A 21,749-nucleotide genomic window follows, 5' to 3' on the forward strand; every position below is an offset into this window, starting at 1 on the left:
CATACAAACTCCTTGCAGATGGTTTTCTGCCCTTGGTGAGATTTGAACACTAGGACTCCAGCCGCTGCAAGGCTGCACTGCTTAACCACTGAGCCACTGTGTGGCCCCCAAAACTGCACCTCTGTGCTATTGCAGTTGAATCTAAGGGTTCCCCTAATGTAGTCTACATTTCCCATAATGCATCACACTTGTTTGGGTCAGAGAGCATAAGATCTCATCTCATTGCACTTTCCAGTGGGCTATAGTCAGTTTTATCCCAGGGCACCAAGTGATAGATGAAACATAGAACTTCTCTCTCCTATCTGAAATAATAGACTCTCTAGCTATTCCTATGGTATGTGATGCAGCTTCAGCCCGTCTGCTTTGTGTCCTGATTATGATCGGTGTCTCCCTGTCAGCTCTTTCATGCAGGAGTCAGGGAAAGCATCCTAGAAGCTGAATCAATTAAGATACACAGGAGATTCTGCACACTGCACAGGCAGGTGGTATATACAGTCAGTGTGAGTCAGGGGAATTTTATAACTCTAAGGACTGACCGGCTATATTATTGCTCTTCTGGGTTCTTACATGCAGTAGTAACAATGGTTAAGATTTATTATGCTTTATATGTCAATTTTATGTAGCGCCCTCACCATTTTCCTAAAAAGGGGATATGGTGAGGGCATGCAAGGTCCTCAGCTTTGCCAGCTTTATTATCATTTGTGCCAGAAATCTGGTGTAAATGATGTGGACCTCATATATGAGGAGACATGCACCTTGTCATTTTTGAGGCACATCTGCCACCAGTTCAGGTTCTATGAAGACTGGTGTTCATAACACAAAGTCTTCATAAATCTGCCTTCAGCAGCAGACATACTGTATAGCAGAATGCAGAGGGTGGATAAAGGTGAACAGGGGAAGTGTTTGAGAGTTGCAAGGCGGTATTTTACAGGTAATAATATGATCTTGTAGTCGACAGGAGGACAGCCTCGCAGAAGAGACCGACATATTGTTTAAGAGCTAGCTTAGGATTGGTGATCAGACTGGGGGATCATATATGACACTAGAGCCCAAAATGAAATGGTAGATAATGTACGGATACTACACTGCACTGCTAGAGGGTTGCTGGAGATTTTTTAATTGCTACTTTAAAGCCCTATGTGATGTCACATTAATACGCCATGTCACATAAGCAGCTTGGTGAGACCTGTGCTGTTTTTAAGGAGGTGACCTCTCAGATGAGAGCCAGAAGTAAGCTTGCTGGATTTTTCGGCTGACCCTGGGAATTCTCTTTAGAGAGATTTGAAAAATTGTAATTTTCTGATCACAAAACCTCGACATTCTGTAGTGATTATGTGCTCAGTCAGCTTCATGTTAAATTGAATGGGGAACACTTTTCCCCTGTCAGTACAGGATGAGCCTACTGTTTTAACAACGTAATCGCTCTGGTTTTACAGAAGAACAACATTAGCCTTTCTCTTTAATGTTATGCTGACTGAGCAGATCATTGCCTTAGAACACAGTGGTTTTCCGGTCAGGAGACTGCGGCTTTCCTAGTGACCCATGTTACTGCGCCTATGGCAAGTGACAGCTTTAGGTAGGAGTGTATCTCATTTCACAGAAACCCAGCATTTACATGGACTACTGGGGTAAGCAAACAGTACAAGTACACTCTAATACCATTACAGTCTAAGGCAGGGGTAGGGAACCTTCGGCTCTCCAGCTGCTGTGAAACTACAACTCCCAACATGCTCCATTCACTTCCATGGGAGTTCCAAGGACAGCAGAGCAAATATGCATGCTGGGAGTTGTAGTTTTGCAACAGCTGGAGAGCCGTACGTTCCCTACCCCTGGTCTAAGGCCTGGTTCACATCTCTGTTCGATATTCCATTTGGAAAATCCGATTGGGGACCTTCCAAATAGAAACCTATACGCATTAAAAAGCAGTTAGCTATGAAACCACACAGACCCTATAGACTATAATGGGGTCTGTGTGTTTTCTATGCGGCGTCCACACGAGAGTAAAGTGTGGACACTGAGCGGAAACCACATGGACCTCATTATAGTCTATGGGCTCTGTGTGGTTTCTTAGCTGACCACTTTTTAATGCGTATAGGTTTTTGTTTGCAGGGTCCCCAAGCATACTGGAATGGAATACCGAACGCAAATGTGAACCATGCCTAATAATCCGTGCTGTTTATTGGCAATTGCCGAGCATCTAGGTGTCAGTGCAGAAGGATGTCAAAGGACGACAATACGACAGTCGATTTTTTTTTTTTTTTTAAAGTGGATCATACTGTCATAGATGGTTCTTGAATATAACATATGACTATATGACCATAAAAAATCCTGACATCTTGCATGACATTTTTCACTCTGGTCAGTATATCTGACCACACATTGTAGCTAGCTGTCAGGGGAACACTCTTATGGTTGACAAATATCTCACCAAACCCTTCTGACTTTCTTCTACTCTCAAGACCTCTTTAGGCTAAGGCCCCATGCAATGAGCCATAGGACAAAAGCGCTGCGGGAAAAACCATGCCACGTGGGCCCCGGCCTTACATGTGCTGACCCAGCAGGCAATGATTAGGAACAAGCGATCCTAATAGCCTTCATTCCTTTTCATTCCCACTCCTCTTGCTGCATTCAAATGAACCAGACCATGGATACTATACTGGGATGAACAAATCATTCATCCCTACAGTCTGCATTTATCAGCAACCATCACTCTGTTTACATACGAGTCTTTAGGTACTGTGTTATCGAGACAAACCATTAACCTAGATGGTTACTGTCGTCTTATGTTTCCTAATGATTTCTTTCATGCTACATAACACTAAACTGACACATATATATACATTTTCATTGGTTTGTGAGAGAAGCATTCACATGCAGTCATCAGTAGTCAGCAAAATTCATAAGGTCTGCTGTATATAAGAAAAAAAAACAACAAACAGCACCATCTGGTGGCCGATAGCAAGTACAACTAGTAGCAAATTTAAAAACATAAAAATGGTAAATGTGTATTCCATCATCGTATTATTTATTAGCAATAACAATACTAATTGTTGATATCATCACAGAAAACGAGTCTAAATTTAATTAGTATACATCATTAGAATATATGAATGTATATGTTAGGTTTAACAGCTTGGTTTATGCAGCGCTACTAAAGACTATAAATATGAGGTTTCATAGGGGAGTAATATACAGACGGAGGAAGGGGTGCAGGTTTCCTTCCTCCTCCAAGATCATTCTTATAACCTTGGCCCCGAATGCACATTATACACAGTTGCCATGGAGATAATTTATGTGCCGGTCAGTGAACTCGCCATTATTTTCTTGAAAACAATTTTTCTTGCTTTTTACTTGTGCAGTAATTTGAAATTTTTCCCTTTTTTTTTTTTTTTTGAAAATTCTTTTGTTTCTGAAACATTCCCCATAAATCAAATGATAAAATATATTGCAGCGTTTTTCTTTGTGTCATACGTTACGTTCAACTTCACTACAAATCAAACCTTTCTCTTGGCTTCATAGATGTATTTATAATTCAGCTGCCTTGAGGTGTTGTAATATCCGTGCCCCAGTAGTGTATTATAAGTGACAGAGTATCAATGTCAAATGTTCTCAAGTTACACAAGTGCTGCTTTGCAGAGTACAGTACGTTCCAAGAATGACATCCATTAAAAGCATCACGTAATAGTAAAGGGTTAAACCAGCACAGTCCAAAGCATGTCAGTCAGAATATACCCAAATAGCTGTGATCACGAAACCTGCAGTATCAGGCACAAGCTTCATACCTTAAGGCTCAGTACACATTGCTGAAAAGGAGCTTTTTTGCTGCAGATTTCGCTGTTTGCTCTTGAGCCAAAGCCAAGAATGACGTCAAAAGGAAATGGGAATATGAAGCGAATTCGTATACTGCTCCCTTCTGCTAAATCCGTACATGTCTGTGGCTCAAAAAACACAGCAAAGTTTATTATTAATATTATTATTATTATTATTATTATTGTTTATTTATATAGCACCATTAATTCCATGGTGCTTTACATTTACATCTACAAGAGCAGCTATTCCTCATCCTCTGTCTTCCGCCTGGAGACAAATCCTTCTCTTATTGAAGCTGGCCCAGTGATTTGTGTTAGTCTAATGGCAGAAATCCCCAAAGAGCCAAACATTTCCACGGCGCCAGTATTTTTATATTACGGGCCATCCAATACATGGACAGATTTAGTTCAGCCCTGCAGAAGTTGCTTTTTGTTAGGTAATAGGTGTTTCTGAGAAAGCCTCATCTCTCTCTCTCTCTCTCTCTCTCTCTCTCTCTCTCTCTCTCTCTCTCTCTCGCTCTCTCTCTCGCTCTCTCTCTCGCTCTCTCTCTCTCACTCTCTCTCTCTCTCTCTCTCGCTCTCTCTCTCTCTCGCTCTCTCTCTCTCTCGCTCTCTCTCTCTCTCTCTCTCTCTCTCTCCTTCACCAGTGACTGTATACACTATCTTAGAAAATAGTCTCAAGCCAAGTGATTGTCTAAGTAGTTACACAGAGGGACTGATAGGGGAAAGTTTTGGAACAGGAATGGAGAGGGATCAGTGAGTGTCAATTTTTTAAGCCATTTTGACCCATTAAAAAAAAATAGACAGAGAACCTCCTTAAGATATTTTTGAAAATATGCAAATAGCACTTAAGTGCAGTGAGGTGTAGAAGTGTCTTGGGTTTTAAAACCTGAACACGGAACCCTTGTAGACTCTGGCCTGCTCATTGCACTTAAAGAAGACTTTTCATGCCCTCGGGTATACATGGTTTTATATACTGCTAGAAAGCTGAATTCAGCACACTGTCAGCTTTCCCATGATGTGCCAATATCGCTTCACTGTTAGATGGGCGTTTCTGACAGTTCTGGCTCTGAGGAATGCCCCTCCTGACAGTACCCGTCTATAGCTCCATACAGTCAGAGGGGGCATTCCTTAATGCTCAGCTATGACGCTAAGCTGTGAGGAACACCTGATCCATCTGACTGTACCCGTCTATAGATTAGCACTTGGGGGGGGGGGGCGTTCTTCACCACTTAGCGTCATCACTGGTCAGTAAGGAACGCCCCCTCTGACAATACAGGGCTACAGACAGTACTGTTGGAGGGGTGTTCCTCATAGCCCAGTTAGACTGTCAGGAACGCCCTTCTGACAGTGAAGAGATATCAGTAATGGCACCAATGTCTCTTGCCTCGGGGCACATAACGGGAAAGTCAACAGTGCTCTGAATTGATGTGCCCCAGAACATGAAAGGTCCTCTTTAAATATTAGACATAAGGACACGGGTTAAACTGCTAAAGTTCACACAACATTTGTAAAATTTAATTGATAATAAAATGTGTTCAGATTAAGCCCATAAATCGCTATGCAAAAGTAAATCTGTAGTTTTCATAGGGCATTTATATTTGAGCGGTGAGCATGTAAAGAAATGTATAATATTTCATTTACAAAAAAATGCAAGAAAAATACTGTATATGTCAAGTTACACAATAAGAAAGATGTCTCAGGGAAAATGTAATATTTATAAAGCCTCGTCCCGCACATTTGATATCAGACTCTTTTTGGTCCAGCTTTTCTAATGTTTTTGCCACTCATCCTATTCACCATACGTACATGTGTCTTCTTCATGGATTTCCACTATAGAAATTGTGTGTGCTTCACAATAAGTCACAATAAATGCAGAATTGTGTATAAGGTAGCACGAGACATTCCCTCTGCTCTTGGATGGACCAGCTGAGAGTGGAGTAAGTGTTTCAGACTAACAAAGCACATTATGCATAGGGTGGTCTAAAAAGCTAGTGGCAAGTTTACAGATATCAGAAGAAACGCAATGTGTTTCCACTGCACTTTTTGTCGGAGTGTTTTTTTTAGCTTCGGTTCTCTATGTGGAGCTTTAGCCGAAATAGGATTTATTGGGTAATCGCTATTAGTATGCTGCTGAATAAATTGACATATTGCTGATAGAGAACTGGCACCACTGGTAGCTTGTACTATTAGATTCACAGTGCAGCAAACTAGCTTCTGGCAGGCCTGTAAACCAATACATGTATGTTTCAGGTAGATGGGAATTGAATGCAAATTTGTGGGCTGATTCCACCCTCGAATCTACAGCACATACTGCTCTGAATCTGCCTCCCATTTTTTGCAAGGCATCAGCTTTCTGTCGCAGGAATCCAGCAGCCAAATACGGCGGGGGAAATTTAAGAATTCAATGGGCCTAATCCCCTTGACGTGATATTTTCAGCATCCTACTGCCATCTCTGCTTCTTTTGGAAAACAATAGGAGGTGGAAACTGCCGCCAGGGGTGAACTTAGGGTTTGTGCCGCCTGAGGCGGACGTCAGAAAGCGGAGGGGGCGGGGCTGAGCGAAGGAGGCAGGGCTGAGCGGAGGGGGCGGAGCGAGCGTCGTTAGCAGGCAGAGAGCAGGCAGGGAGAGGACCTGCTCTCTGCTAAGTGTGAGGGGCGGCCGCTGGAGCAACGCTGCGTCCACAGGGCCGCCCCAATCCACCGCTCGCTTCCCGTGCCGGGCTGCCGAGATGGTGACGCTAAGCCAGTCCAGGACAGCTTGTCCTGGACTGGCTTAGGTCAGCAAAAATGCTGCCCTCCCCCGGGGCCCCGGCATAGCACCGCCTGAAGCGGTCACTTCAGGTCGCCTCATGGGAGGTGCGGCGCTGACTGCCGCAGATTCTGCCCCCAAATCTATGGCAAATTCTTATGTGTAAACCTATCCTAAGGGTAGGCTCACATAGCAGAAAATGAGGAATTAAAATTACAGAGCCTCGTCATTCCATTGCGGCTTTCCATAAGTATGAATCGTACCATAAGTGTGAACTCGGGGATCGCTTTAATATTTATTGATCATATCTGATCTTGGCAACTGCTATTGGATGGTGGGTGGTTGTTTATACAGCACTTGCTCATATATTCAGTCTGTACGGACTGGGTTTGCTGGATATGTTCTGAGATGGTGTAACATGGCACAGTTCCCTGAGATCAGACATGAATATTTTTACATAGTGTGAATATTTTGGGCACTTTAAAGGCATACATCAATAAATCCTAATATATAAATGCTTTAGAAGTACTTTAAACCTTTGAAAATGGTTTTCGAAGGCCAGAAACAAAGGTCTGTTCTTGGCTAGTGCCTGTTATTGCAGCGCAGTCATGCAACTTGGCTGGCATGTAGTCTGTTGCTATAGGGTAGTGCCAATGTAATACATTTCTGTGATAATGGAGCCCAGTAAAATTTGTTATATGTTTTTTTTCATAATAGCACGAACATTTGGTAATGAGAGAATGAGGTGGTGAAAGTGAACAAAAGGTGTGATTTATGACATGTATATAATTGTGTTACTAGTAATCTTATGTTATCCCGGGTTATAGCTGCTACTTCAAATGAAAACACCAGCACAGTGTTACTTTATCTGCTAACTGCATGTCCATGTGTTACTAACAGTGGCTGCAAAGCAACACATAAATGAAACAAAGCTGTGAACAGGTTCTTATCCATATATGAGCTGGGTGTGCTGGAAGAAGTCACCCTAGGCCATCCACAACACAGGAATAACCACCAAAAAAAAAAAAAAAACAACACTACTATACCTCCCATATTATTAGGGGTGCATGACTGGGAATGGAAAAGTAGTATAGCAAGTTTATTTATATGGTGTAATAGAGAAGACAACTAAATAATATACAGGAGCTTGTCCCAATAATTCACACCACAATAAATCTATTGGTTTATCTAATGACTTAAATCGCTCGCTTTGGTAGATCGTCCCCAGTTTTTACGTGCATTCATCTTAAATTTTTCATGTGGTTCTCTAATTTACAAAACTGCACCAGGTTCCAACTTTTTTAAGTTCCTTATCTTATAAGACTTATAATATAAATTTCTTCAGGTTTTTCCAGGATATTTTTCATAGTTACCAAGAAAATGTTGCAAAAAAGAAGAATATGGTATTAATCCTAACTCCGTTTATTATGATATACAAAACATAAATAATTTTTTTAAAAAAAAAAATATATATATATATACAAAGCTATTACGTATAAATCCATAATCTTTGTTATCAGGCTAGGTGAACATTATGTTTGGGCACTATGTTTGGTGAGACTGTGTACTCTATCCAGGATATATATATATATATATATATATATATATATATATATATATATATATATATATATATATTATATATATATAATATATATATATATATATATATATATATATATATATATATATAGTAGTTGCTTCAAAAAATGTAAACATGAAGCAGAAGATTACTGATGTTAACTGGCCGAGTGTATGACAAAGTACTCTCTTTTATGTATACATTTGGCTAATGATGGTCTGAGGACACATTAACTGTTAATAGAGCCAAACATAGCACCCCCATGTGATGTGAACCTATCTTTACTTTGCGATTCGATATACATTCAGCAGCGCTTTACAGTCACCCACTAAATTTAGGAGCTAAATTACTGTAATTCATAAATAGCAAAAAAGGAAAATCTTTAAAACCCTGTTAAGCAGTAGTGGTTTAGTCTGACGTCTATATAAATATATAAATGCTCTGCGCTTCTGCCATTTATTTCAGCCACAATTGCTAAATTTCAGTGCTTCTGGCATTTATTTCTGTGACTATATTTAGAGAGGTTATTCAGTCAATAAAATATTTAGAAAAGACGGATAAAAAAACAAACAAACTAGAATATAAGAAGAAATGCTTCCTAGGCCCCCTGCTGGTCTCTACTTTCTGGTCACTCCTAGCACACAGAAAATAACTGCTCAGTCAATGACCTGGCCACAATGGAGATCCACCTTAGCTATTGTGTGGCAGAGAATCTTTTTCTTCATGTCGAGAGGAACCGGGAAGTAGAAGACCTTGGGGAGTATCACAACTCAAGTGTAGAAGGAATCATTTTTATCAGCCAACTCCTTGAAGAGCCCTAGAAAGGACAATGTTCTTATAGAGCAAAACAAAATGAATTAATGAATTATTATAAATTATTTTATTAAGCAAAAACATAAACATTGCAACATTTTGACATCCAGAATCAATTTTACACTTTATAAAAAGTTTGGGACTATCCTAACTTCACTTGTGACAAAAAAATTGGCAAATGGCTTTCTATACCACCCTTTCCCCCTTTGAGGCTCATGTGCACTGTTGCGAGCCATATCAGCCCTGCCAGATTTATCATTTACACTAGTTCTCTCTCATAAGTGATACCTAGAACCTATAAGCTATGGGCTGGCTGTAGGATGTATCTGCTTTATGAGGAATAATTGAGATTGGCATACATATGGCAGTCTTGATGAATGTCTCCTACTGTCTTTGTTACTCATAGCAACCAGTCATAGCACCATATTAATATTTTAAGAAAACTATATGTAATAAGACATGGTGGTTACTTGCTATGGGCAACAGTTAACGTTTTTTGTTAGGGCTCGTTCACACGGGGCAAGAGGGGGCGGATTTTGGCGCTGAATCCATGTCAGAATCCGCCCCCTCAAAATAGAGGTCTATGTAGATCGCTAGCTTCCTTTTTTCCGTGAGAGGTATGTTCCCGCTCACGGAAAAAAGAAGCGAGCTGTCCCTTCTTCAGGCGGATTCCGTGTCTGATTCAGCAGCGGCGTCCATCTCACGGCAGCACCCACTGGACAAGGCCCATTCATTTGGGCCTACTCTGGAGCGGGAAGCTTCCAACAGTCACGGCAGGCACATTTTGGTTTCCCGCCTCAAAATCAGGGCCAAAATGCGCGGCGCTAATCCCCGTGTGAACTAGCACTTAGTTTTACTAAATCTCAATCATAGAATTTGCAACATTTGCATTTTTTCTGTTAATTATAAAGTCCCAGTGCTTCCGGTCAAGCAATGAAAAACTTTATATATTATACATTTTACATTTAATTACCAACATTTAAGTGAACTTTGGGGACACAACTATTAAAATATAAATATTAAATAAATATATATATATATATATATATATATATATATATATATATATATAAAATATATTGTGTTTCCACAAATATATTGTGTTTCCATAGTAACAAGTGTCTGAGGCCCACAAATCAATCATTTCACTTATTATATAACCCACAATCAACTGGATGGAAAATAATGTTGTGGGCCTGGAAACACTGAGGCTGATTTATTAAAGAGGACCTTTCACCGACTTGGGCACAGGCAGTTCTATATACTGCTGGAAAGCTGACAGTGCGCTGAATTCAGCGCACTGTCGGCTTTCCCGATCTGTGCCCCGGGTAAAGAATTTTCGGTCCTGGTACCGTAGCTCTTTAAAATCAGAAGGGTGTTCCTGACAGTCAGCCAGGTACGTCCTTCTTTACAGCAGCGCCTATCGCACTGTACAGTGTGAGTGGGGAGGAACGCCCCCTCCCTCTGCTCACAGTGCTCGTCCATAGACAAGTATTATCAGGTGGGGAGATGGCATTCCTCCCCGCTCACACTGTACTGATAGGCACTGCTGTGAAGAAGGACGTACCTGACTGACTGTCAGGAACACCCTTCAGGAACACCCTTCTGACCCTTCTGACCGATAGCTCTTTACCCGGGGCACAGATTGGGAAAGCCGAATTGCCCAGTCAGCTTTCCAGCAGTATATAGAACTGCCTGTGCTCAAATCAGTGAAAGGTCCACTTTAAGATCCGGATGCGCCGGTCTTAATCCACAAGTCAATTATCACAAAATGCTCCAAAATTATTAAATTACTCTGTGATTTTAATAATTTGGTGCACCATGGGGAATACCATGTGACAAAAAATTCAATTTGTAGGCTTAGACTTTTGGTGTAATTTACGCCGAGTCTTCCCTGCTTTGGCCCAACTAGATTTCAGCCCTGTTCCAGCCTTTTTGAAATGTCCCAATTTTTGCATAAAAAATTACTACTACTATTTGCTCTTAAAATTTTAATTAAAAATAAACTGAATTGATTGGAACTAAGTAGATAATATAGATTATTGGTCATTAATAATTATTTATTAGTAATATGTTAAGGGCCGATGATATGGACTATTGATCGTTATACTATATTAAATAAAACTCTTGAGTAGAACTTGGTTTCAGGAAAGAAACTAAAACAGCAAATTGTATAGAGACCCACTTAGCTTTAGGTTCCCACTAAATGAAGAAAAAATTGAGTATTAAAAAAAAGTCTAGACAAATAATATATACATATAGCGTAGCTAATAACATTAAAGGTACTAAAATTAATAAATTATGTAATATAATAAATAAAAATAGAGGGTACAATATAGGAAAAAGCTAAAGGTTGGACATAAGGAACAAGGGTGTATGCCTAATGTCATAAGTAAAAGGAGCCTAGATGTTCCAATAATCCCAACTTCAGCCATACATCTTCTGTGGAGCTTATCAAACAAATACCTCTGCCCTATACACTGGATTCCCACAAAAACACACACTTCTCTTTTACGCCGACTTCCCCATTCCCTCCCTACTTTTTTATTTACCCCTTTACCCATCCTTATCTGAGACCTATTTTTCTTGGTCCAAATGTTTCTTCCCAACTGGATTTTTCTCTAATTCTCAAACTCTTTCAGTATGTTATCAATCTCTCTATATCCTTTCTTCCCACTTATGGTGAAGAGCTGGTCTTGCCTCAGAGACAGAACAGACATGAAAATGGTGAGACATCAGCAGCTTTTTTGCCTTCACCTAACTTTTGTCTTTTTACCCTCCTCTCCCTTTTCCCCACTTTCTTCCTTTGGATCTGTCTCTTTTCTTGATCCATTCTTTCCAACTTTCTCTGCCTCTTGGCTTCCTCTTTCTGTCTTTCCTCTTTGCACCCATCCAAATCAACTTCCAGGTCACCATTTCAGTTGACGGGATTCTGACTTCAACTGGGTACACTCAAGAGGATTACACCATGCTGGGGAGTGATGACTTCTTTTATATTGGTGGCAGTCCCAACACGGCGGATCTCCCAGGATCTCCAGTCAGTAATAACTTTATGGGCTGCCTAAAGGATGTAAGTATGATTGGATATGTCTATCATTGTGAAACCAGACAATGTCTAGTGTCCAGTCTAATCCTGATTGAGTCACAGGAGTTGACATGGTTGGTACTCTAGTTCTTTGACAAGTATTCATGCAGCAATGTAAGTTAGTCAACAAGATTGAAGTTATTAAATTATTGTGTTTATAGTCTGTGACTTATGGGCAGCTAAAAGGATTAGAGATGAGCGAACACTGTTCGGATCAGCCGATCCGAACAGCACGCACCCATAGAAATGAATGGCAGCACCTGTGACGCTGACTTTGCCGGCGGCCGGCTGGCATCACAGGTGCTTCCATTCATTTCTATGGGTGCGTGCTGTTTGGATCGGCTGATCCGAACAGTGTTCGCTCATCTCTAAAAAGGATCAGTCTTTTGGGGCAAGAACATTTGAATCTACCTTTTTAGCTCTCTAGCTAAAACCATTATGACTGTCATGGTGCAAGTGTACCCTTACTGAACGTGTCACCCACGTTTGGAGATTTTTGTTTGTGACACTCCACTGCTGTTCTTAACCTCATTTGAATAATAAAAGTCCCTATAAAATCAAAAATCAGTGATCATTTTAACCAAAACCAGTGGGTACCATAAAAATATATGCGATAACAATGTGTCTAGCCTTTACTAGTCATTGGGGGCTGGTTACTCTTTAATAGCTGTAAGTTCCCTTATGGAAAGCAAGTTCCTTTCTGGAATCAGAACATAAAAGAACTCACTTCTAACTAGTCATGCCATAACCAGGGCCAATGATTTGAATTCATCTCTTAGCTGCAAATTTGTTTAACTTGTATTCTTGCTATGCTGTGTGGCGATGCTGTACTGCAGTCCCAATATGGCTGCTGATTTAGGGTCCTATGATCCAACCATCCATCAGCTTCCTCCATTAAATACTACTGGTGTGGCACTGTACATGCGTCACATAACAAGGAAAACTGGTATATGTGCAGTGTTGCATCAGTATTATTCAAAGGAGGCCACTAATGGACTGCTTGAGTCACAGGACTCCCCAACAAGTATCATATTGGTTATAGGACTGCAGCATATTTATTAAAACAAGCTGAGTGATGCATGCAAAATATCTAAACCCTCTTCTCTTCCCTCCTCCACCTCTTTACAATTATCCCTATGGGGTCGTGATCCACACTTTAGAATATTTATAAAGTGTACTTATGTATGCTGGACAATATTCATCTCCAATAGATGTTCTATAAGAACAATGTCATAAATTATATCCATACAGAAATGGACAGATATGTTTTAACTAGTCTCAACTAATGCAGATAGACAAAGTAAGGCAAAATAATATACATTTAATATCATTGAATGCACTCCATATAAGAGTTATAAGGACTACGTCCCACTCCTTACTGTAAAGGACTCTTAACCAGCCTTCAAAAAGCTCAGCAACTAAAAACAAGAACTCTAGAATACTAAAGAAGCAGACTAGAATAGTGTGGTTATAGTATAGAGCTACAGTTCATTCTGCTTCCATTTCTCAATATTTTGAGGATTTCTGATTGTTTTTAGCGAACGGGAAACCTGTTTATATCCAGAGACTCAAACCTTTTCCGGGTCATATCCTGTTCCCAAATTTGCTAATAAAGAGAGAACTCTGGTCTATTCTGGGGTGAAGTTTTTGACCTCCTGATATACATATGAATGTTCTTACTTACACAAAGTAAGCAGAAATATTGGAAATGGTGAAGAATTAATTCACTTAGTAGAATAGAAAGTTGCAGAACTTTGCATTAAGAGATTGGGCATCTATCATTACTACATCTATCATTACCTTTAGATATGTGGCACGATAAATAAAATAAACATGCCTATGATACTGACCTAAGTGGAAGTATAACGGGGAACACAAAGCCTTAATCTGTTTCCGTGTACTGGACTGTAAGACTTTCCCAACCCCTTCACTTTGTTCTTGAGTTACGGATCTAGTGGCTCCATTGTATTTGTGATGTGATCTGTTTACAGTGACATCCATATAGTGTAGGTAGTGGTTTGGAGGGGGGAGAGCAGAGATTACAGGTAACATAATGATAAACTGTAGAATTACTTCCTCCGGCTACACTTTTTAACATTTAGTATAAACTTATATTTTTCCCTCTTTCTTAAACTAGGTTGTGTACAAAAATAATGACTTTAAACTAGAACTGTCCCGCCTTGCTGCCGATGGTGACCCAAAGATGCGTCTTAGTGGTGATCTCCTCTTCCGTTGTGAAAATGTTCCTTCCTTGGATCCTGTAACATTTCAAGTTCCTGAAGCATTTTTGCGCCTTCCTCGATGGGAGACTAAGAAAGCCGGATCGATATCTTTTGACTTTAGGACCACAGAGCCCAATGGTCTTCTACTTTTCAGTCAGGGAAGACCACGCACTGGTGGTGGGCCATCAGCAGCTGTTCCAGGATCAGTAGCCACTGGAAGGCCAGAAAGACCACCAAAAGCGGATTACTTTGCAGTGGAGTTACTTGAGGGAACACTATACCTTTTGCTTGATCTTGGTTCTGGAGGAATTAAAGTGAAAGCAAGTCACAAAAAAGTCAATGATGGAGAGTGGTGCCATGTTGACATACAAAGAGATGGCAGAAAAGGTTTGTGTTATACCAGAATGTTTGGAATGTTTTCTAGTGCATAAAAGCTAAAACGAGGGCTATTTGTGGGGGCACTAATTTAACAATTATTACTCACCACTTACTCTCATATTGCCCCAGTTAAGACACTGTCCAAGGAAATGCTCGTAGATTTTCTCTCTAAGGTATCACTGGCTGAGGTCAATCATTGGCTGAGGCAGTGACCCCACTGCCTCAGCCAATGATTGACTAAAGCAAGGATCTCCTGTGTTTTGGGACACACCATGGACCCAGGCAGGAGCAGTGGGAATTATGGAGAGGTGAGTAACCTTTTGTTATAGTAAAACCTCCATAGAGCCTTTTTTAATTCTTATGTACTGAGAAACCCCTTTAAATGAATAAAATTATCCAACTCCATGCAAAGTGTGGACTAAAATAAGTTGCTTTCAAAGTTATATTCTTATCTGATATATTAGTTGGTCACTGGGTAAAAGGAAACATATTTAAAGGTATAGTTTCTTTCTTTGGGAACAAACTTCTAACTCCATTGTAAGGAAAATCATCTATTTATTCCTCCTGTGTAAATACATGATTTACACTTTCTTCTGGGGCAGATGCAAAAATTATGATACAACAGGAGTATAGCAAGAAGAGAATGTCCCTGGGGTGTCTATAAGCCAATCTGCCTATAGAGAATATAAATAACAAAGCTAAAGCAGCAGAATAATGTGTTGCCTCAATTAAAGGAAAGCCTAGTTAAACAGGATTAAATTATTTTTTTTTGTGATCTAAAAAAAATTAAAACATGGAAATGCCTTAAAATAAAAAAAGAACCGTTAGTCATGTGATAAATCCCACTAGTGCAGCATCCCCACCAAGGTTTATTATGTGTTGAATTTTCTGCAGCATTGGCATGCTGTACAGTAATGTCGCCATTGAAGATAATCACTGCCCTCATAGGTGATGCCAGAATATACGACACTCATACTAGTCTATAGTCAGAGGAAAGACTCTTTGGGCAACTGCAGTGAATATGTGTTTGAGTGTGCTGCTCTCTGCAGTGGCAGATAATGCTATATTATTCTGTAAGTGTGAACAATGAACACTAGTAAGTTACACTACTGATTATGCTTGTGTTATATAGAGATTAGAGATGAGCGAACAGTAAAATGTTCGAGATTCGATATTCGTTTCGAGTAGCCCCACAATATTCGACTACTCGAATCGAATATCGAACCCTATTATAGTCTACGGGGGGAAAATGCTCGTTTCAGGGGTAGGCAACGTTCGATCAAATTATACTTACCAAGTCCACAAGTGAGGGTCGGGCTGGATCCTCCGAGCAGTCTTCTCCTTGCAGCGTCCCCACGGCATCTTCCGGCTCTGAATTCACTCTGCCAGGCATCGGGCCCTGGCAGAGCCAACTGCGCATGCCCGCACTACAAGCGGACATGCGCAGTCGGCTCTGCACAGGCCCAATGCCTGGCAGAGTGAATTCAGAGCTGGAAGACGCTGCGGGGAAGCTGCACGGAGAAGACTTCTAAAGATAGGAGAAGAACCAGCGTTGATTGGCCGACTGTATAACATTCGGCCAATCAATGCTGGTTCTGCATCGAACTTTTCCATTCAAATAGCGAGTGGTACTCGATCGAGTACGAGTATTTTGAATACCGTAGTATTCGATCGAATAGCTACTCGATCGAATACTACTCGCTCATCTCTAATAGAACTATATTGACCACAGGAAGTGCAGCCATATTGAATCACCTTTAAATTACATTCATAACAGCTTAGGGACAAATTCTGTTATTACAAAAATTGTCTTGCAAAAAGTTTGAGAACCTTTTGTGATAATCCTCTTTAATAAAACTTTTCATTGAGATAGCCACAAAGTGGCCCCATTTTATTATCCGTATTGTGTCTGCCATGCAGACCCCATGAATGGACATCAGCTGACGTATAAGAAGCTTTCTAAGAATCTATACACCCTTGGTTGAACCAGTACTTGGTGCCAAAATGTAGATTCTAAAATGCTGCTGCATTATGACTACTTCAATGGAAACACTATGTAGTCCAAAACATACAGTTCAACATGAGTAATGTTATATCTGCTGTGTACTGTATATGTACGTGTATATTGTATGTGCACTATATATGTTTATTTAGTACTTTTAGTTTTAATAAAATTAACTATACAAATGACAGTTTCTTTTGTTCTCCACAGGTTCTATCTCTGTTAATAGTAGAAACACACCCTTCCAAGTTGGTGGTGATAGTGAAATTCTTGACCTCGATGGAGAAATGTACCTAGGAGGTCTTCCTGAACCAAGAGAAGATCTTCAGCTCCCTCCTGAAGTCTGGACAGCTTCCCTGGGCTTGGGATTTGTAGGTTGCATACGGGACCTTTTTGTTGATGGCAAAAGTAGAGACATTCGAAGACTAGCTGAGTTATCACGGGGTGAAGGTGTGGCGCCTTTCTGTACTCGAGAAACCCAGCGCCACTGTACAACATCCCCATGTAGAAATGGAGGGCAATGTAGGGAAGGCTGGAACCGGTTTATCTGTGACTGTGTGGGGACAGGATACCTTGGGGACACATGTGAGAGAGGTGAGTTATAACCTTACAATTTATAGTATCTCAAGAATACATCACTATAAACATTCTTTATCATCACCAACACATTGCGGTGAAATTAAACATATGAAAACATAAAATATGTATTATCAGAGTCACGTTTTAAGGTAATAGTTTCCCAGTCTATAGAGAACACTGGTGACAACTAACAAGACTGAAACAACTACATGTTGTACTTATAAGTCATATCTGTGCTGTACTATTTGTTTTAAAAAATGCATTGTAATGTCGTAGAGTTTTTGTAAACTGCAGCATGTCAAATTTACCTACGGAAATGTTGGTGTTTTTCATATAGGTATAATAGAGACAGAAAGTCTGCAGAGGAAAACGCCACAGACTTTCTGTGATAAAAACTGCGGAAAAAAACTCAATGAGTTCTGCTGCAGTCTTCTCCGCCACATTTTTTTTTTTTTGTGCTGTGGTTCACTACATGGGGACCTTAGCCTAAAACTAGGTTGTCTACAAACCAAAACCTTTCAGATTTAGGCTCCGTTCCCACGGATTAACGCGCCACACATTCAGACACGTATACACGTGTCAGAGTGTGAGCGCTCAAAACAGATCCCATTCACTTCATTATGTGCTTGCTCACGCGCGCTACACATTGAAATCAATGGGTTAAAAAGCCTTCCATTGATTTCAATGGGTAGCGCTCGTCAGCCGGTACACATTGAAGTGAATGGGATCTGTTTTGAGCGCTCACACTCTGAAACATGTATACGTGTCTGAATGCGTGGCGCATTAATCCGTGGGAACGGAGCCTAAATTCCGTATTACTGATTGACATAATGAAGTTTTTTTATATGGCTGTTATTGAATACCTTAAAAACAAAACACCAAAAACATTGGTGAAATCGATATCCAATAAACTTATGACGGGTTCAATAAACCCCACAATAAACCATTTCTTGTACGGATATGTTGCTCAATACGTACGTTAACCAGCTTGTTCAGGTTCTTACCAAGCCTCTGGTTTCTATGGCTATACACTATAATGGGTACATCTCCAACCTGATCAATGATCAATGTAAGCGAGCTAAAAATCAATGCAGAAAAGACTGTGGCAGAAACTTATCCTGTTAGCCACTGAAAGTCTTTAGAGTTTTACTCTGTGGACTTTCTGTCTCTATTATACCTATATGGAAAACGCCAGCATTTCTGTAAGTATAATTGACACGCTGCGATTTACAAAAACACAACAGTTTTTTTTTAAATAAAAGCATTTCCACTGCAAATTTTTTCTGCAATGTGTGAATGGGATCAGCCCGAATCTCATCCACTTTGCGGGTATTGTAATACGCAGCGTTTTTTTGATGTGGTATCTCCACCGCGGCCAACTTCCTGCATTTTTGCTACATGGGTCCCCGGCCTAAATTAGTTTTTCTCTCGAAATAATGACTCCTCACAACCCAACTGCTATTTTCACCCCCTCTGACTTTGTGAAATTCTGAGTATTCCTTGTCTCATTCATTTCTTGTACTCTTCTTTACAGAAGCGGCAGTCCTGAGCTATGATGGCAGCATGTACCTCAAGGTCCTGCTCCCAGGTGTCACTCACACAGAAGCAGAAGATGTCTCTTTACGTTTTATGTCCCAGCGAGCTTACGGACTTCTTCTGGCAACTACCTCCAAAGAGTCTGCAGATACATTACGACTAGAACTTGATGGGGGCAAAGTAAAGCTCACAGTAAACCTAGGTATCTATCCCAAGTTTTTCCAAGAAAATAAATGACCTTGTTAGGTCAATGGCTAGAGTCACAGAGACAAATTATTGATTTACAACACAACACAGCAGTAAAAAGAAGTGATTTAAGTGGTCAAATATCAGTCTCATTTACATATCATTTCTACTTCTTCTTAGCCACTTTGACTTTATCCGCCTTTTCATGCATTGGGGAGTATTTAACAGGCAGCTTTTCTGAGCTTCATCTCAGGAGACATCTATCTCTATTTAAGACTTAATCATTGGTGTGTAAACGCTGTCAGCTTAAAGATGAAGCTCCTTGGAATAGAATAATAGAAGAGGGTGAAGAGCTTTCTTTTGTTGAAGAACATTGTCACAAGATAATCATTTCTTTCTACATTACGTTTCCAAGAAAGGAGTCGCCATTTAGCGTGCAGATAAATATTTACCTAGTTGTGCGTTTGCAGTTGTGGGATTGTTTTTCTGGATTGTGCGGTTTGTTCTGTAGCAGATTTTCTGAAACCTGGGAAACTAAGTTAGCTAAGATAAATAATGCAGATCTTTGGAGTCGGAGACGTAGAGTCAGGTCAGTTTTGGGTGAAGTCCAAAATAATAAGATAAGATAAGATATTCCTTTAATAGTCCCACAATGGGGAAATTTCAGTGATACAGTTTCATAGATGGTACAGTAGTATATAACAGGAGAGAAACACATAGAAGCTCATGGCAGATAGAGAAATCCTAGGAATCATAGCAACTAAATAGGAAAGAAACACAGACACACTGCAGGATCATTTAGTTCTCTGTGCAGATTGATGTTAATAATAATAATTATAATAATAATACTAATACAGCCGACTTGGTTGTAGGACACGAGGAGGGGGGGTCACAGCATGTGGATATAACAAAGCAGAAATTTTTGCAGAGGTGAGGGACATATGCAGCTATCATGATAACATGTGGTAGTTCTTTGGTAGGTAGTGAGATCTCCTGCTCACAGCTGATAGTTCGGTATCTTGCATCAGCACTATTGTCCTTTTAACCACAAAAAATGCCCCAAATGTCCTTCATCACAAGCCCTCCTCCTCCTCCTTACCACTGTGTTCTACTGCCCCAAGGAAGTCAGAAACCATCCAGGTATACATGGTGCTGCTCTCTTGCCAAGCTTCCATAACTCCTGGGGTAGGTAGGTGATGGTAGGTTCCCAGGTTGTAACAGTGTCCCACGTGTCCACAGTAATAGAAAGAAATACCAGTCAGCTGTAGCATCTTCACACATCAGCAATTGACGCCAGAAATCATCTCCTTGAACGAAGAAGTCCACATTTCCATGTAGGTTTCTCTTCCATGCCGCATGTTGAGCCATGCTGTCCTAGCTGGGGGGATGGTAACAGGCACATGTGGAAACCAGCTGAACCAGGTCTTGTCATTGTCCATGCTTTACAATGGAAATATGGTGAGTTACTAAATTATACAATTTATTAATATTGTATAATTAATTAGATGCATTCCTTGAGGGTTATGACACTCCTTCTCTTGTGTTATCATCACAATCAATGACTTCTTTACTGAATTAGAGAACTTTTGCCTACCACTGTCTGCCCATGGCTGTCAGCCTTTGAGGAAAGAGTCAAAGTTGAAATCCCGTGTCGGAGTAAGGATTTTTAAGAAGTTGAAGATGATGCTTTGGCCCACTGACTCCAGAGCTCTGATCAAAAGCTCATGTAATAAAAGGCTCCCCAATTAAAGGAGTTGTCCCATTAGGAGAGAGAGTAGGGTCTCATACTTGAGACGTCCCTCGACTAACCAGAGAGGAGAGTCACTGCAAACAAAGCATTGCGTCTGCAGCTGTCATAGTTTTCTTCTATAGTGACAGTTCATTGCTAGGTGCTGGACCCAATGTGATCAGCAGTTTGCCAGGGGATCCTTAGTTAGAGAAGAGGTTTTCTAGGTAGGTAAATGATATGTCTAGGTATATATACAGGCAGTCATATATAACCATCTTATTATATTTTGTAACAGTTTTGCACATTATAATCCTAAAGTCTCTTTTCGTTACATGTAAAGATACATTTATAAAATCGGGTTCCAGTCTATTGGGTTGTCACTATTCAAAAATCATTCATTTATAAGTAACAATAGTTGTTTGGGGTTTCTTTTGTAATTTTGATCGCCTTTGAGATTGTTAGCTTTTTGCCCTAGCTGATGTTTCTATGAAGGGTTATCTTGTCATCAGACCATCATAAAAGATTTGATCAATGTCAAACAAGTGAATTCTGGAGCAATTGTGTGTGTTGGAGACATTACATTGGTCAATGACTGTGACGTTTACTCACCATAATGGTATTCTACACCGAAATTACATGTGCAGGTCCTTCATTTCCAGTGTATACACAGAGCAGGATCAGTGGTAGACCTTGTTTTCTTATTCTACATAATGCATTCATGTTGGATTTGATGTCAATTACAAATGCATTATGTTATTTATCGAGCTTGACATGGTGAATCACAGTGCGTAGCCTGGAATAAGAATATTTCTCCTCTTAAAAATAGTGACTAAAAATGATATATTATTGTGACTTTTTGGGATGACTCTACTTCATTATACAATCCTTTGTCTCTGTGACTTTCGCCATCTTACCAGTCCACCATGCTTTATGAATTCAAGCATGATTGAATGGTGTTATATTAGTAAATTACTTTTGTTAATATCCTCTCAGTGTTTGCTTTGCTGAAAACCTTCAGACACATCTGGTCTGTCAGGCATGGAGTGGACATTTCAGAGTGACAAAGCCCTGCCCCA

The 21,749-nt window shown here is 40.2% G+C and overlaps 1 protein-coding gene across 13 annotated transcripts in view; it reads left to right on the top strand.

Moving 5' to 3' along the window:
* The window catches only part of NRXN2 (neurexin 2), a 631,600-nt gene that overhangs the window by 252,133 nt on the left and 357,718 nt on the right, over positions 1 to 21,749 (top strand). For all 13 annotated transcript variants that reach the window (XM_075281756.1, XM_075281763.1, XM_075281760.1 and 10 more), the window contains 4 exons: positions 11,865 to 12,026; positions 14,179 to 14,650; positions 16,854 to 17,237; positions 18,757 to 18,960. In XM_075281756.1, coding sequence (XP_075137857.1) covers positions 11,865 to 12,026; positions 14,179 to 14,650; positions 16,854 to 17,237; positions 18,757 to 18,960 — 1,222 coding nt within the window. The remainder of the gene's footprint in view (positions 1 to 11,864; positions 12,027 to 14,178; positions 14,651 to 16,853; positions 17,238 to 18,756; positions 18,961 to 21,749) is intronic.

Source organism: Leptodactylus fuscus, chromosome 7, assembly GCF_031893055.1.
Source record: "Leptodactylus fuscus isolate aLepFus1 chromosome 7, aLepFus1.hap2, whole genome shotgun sequence".
Taxonomy (NCBI): Eukaryota; Metazoa; Chordata; class Amphibia; order Anura; family Leptodactylidae; genus Leptodactylus; species Leptodactylus fuscus.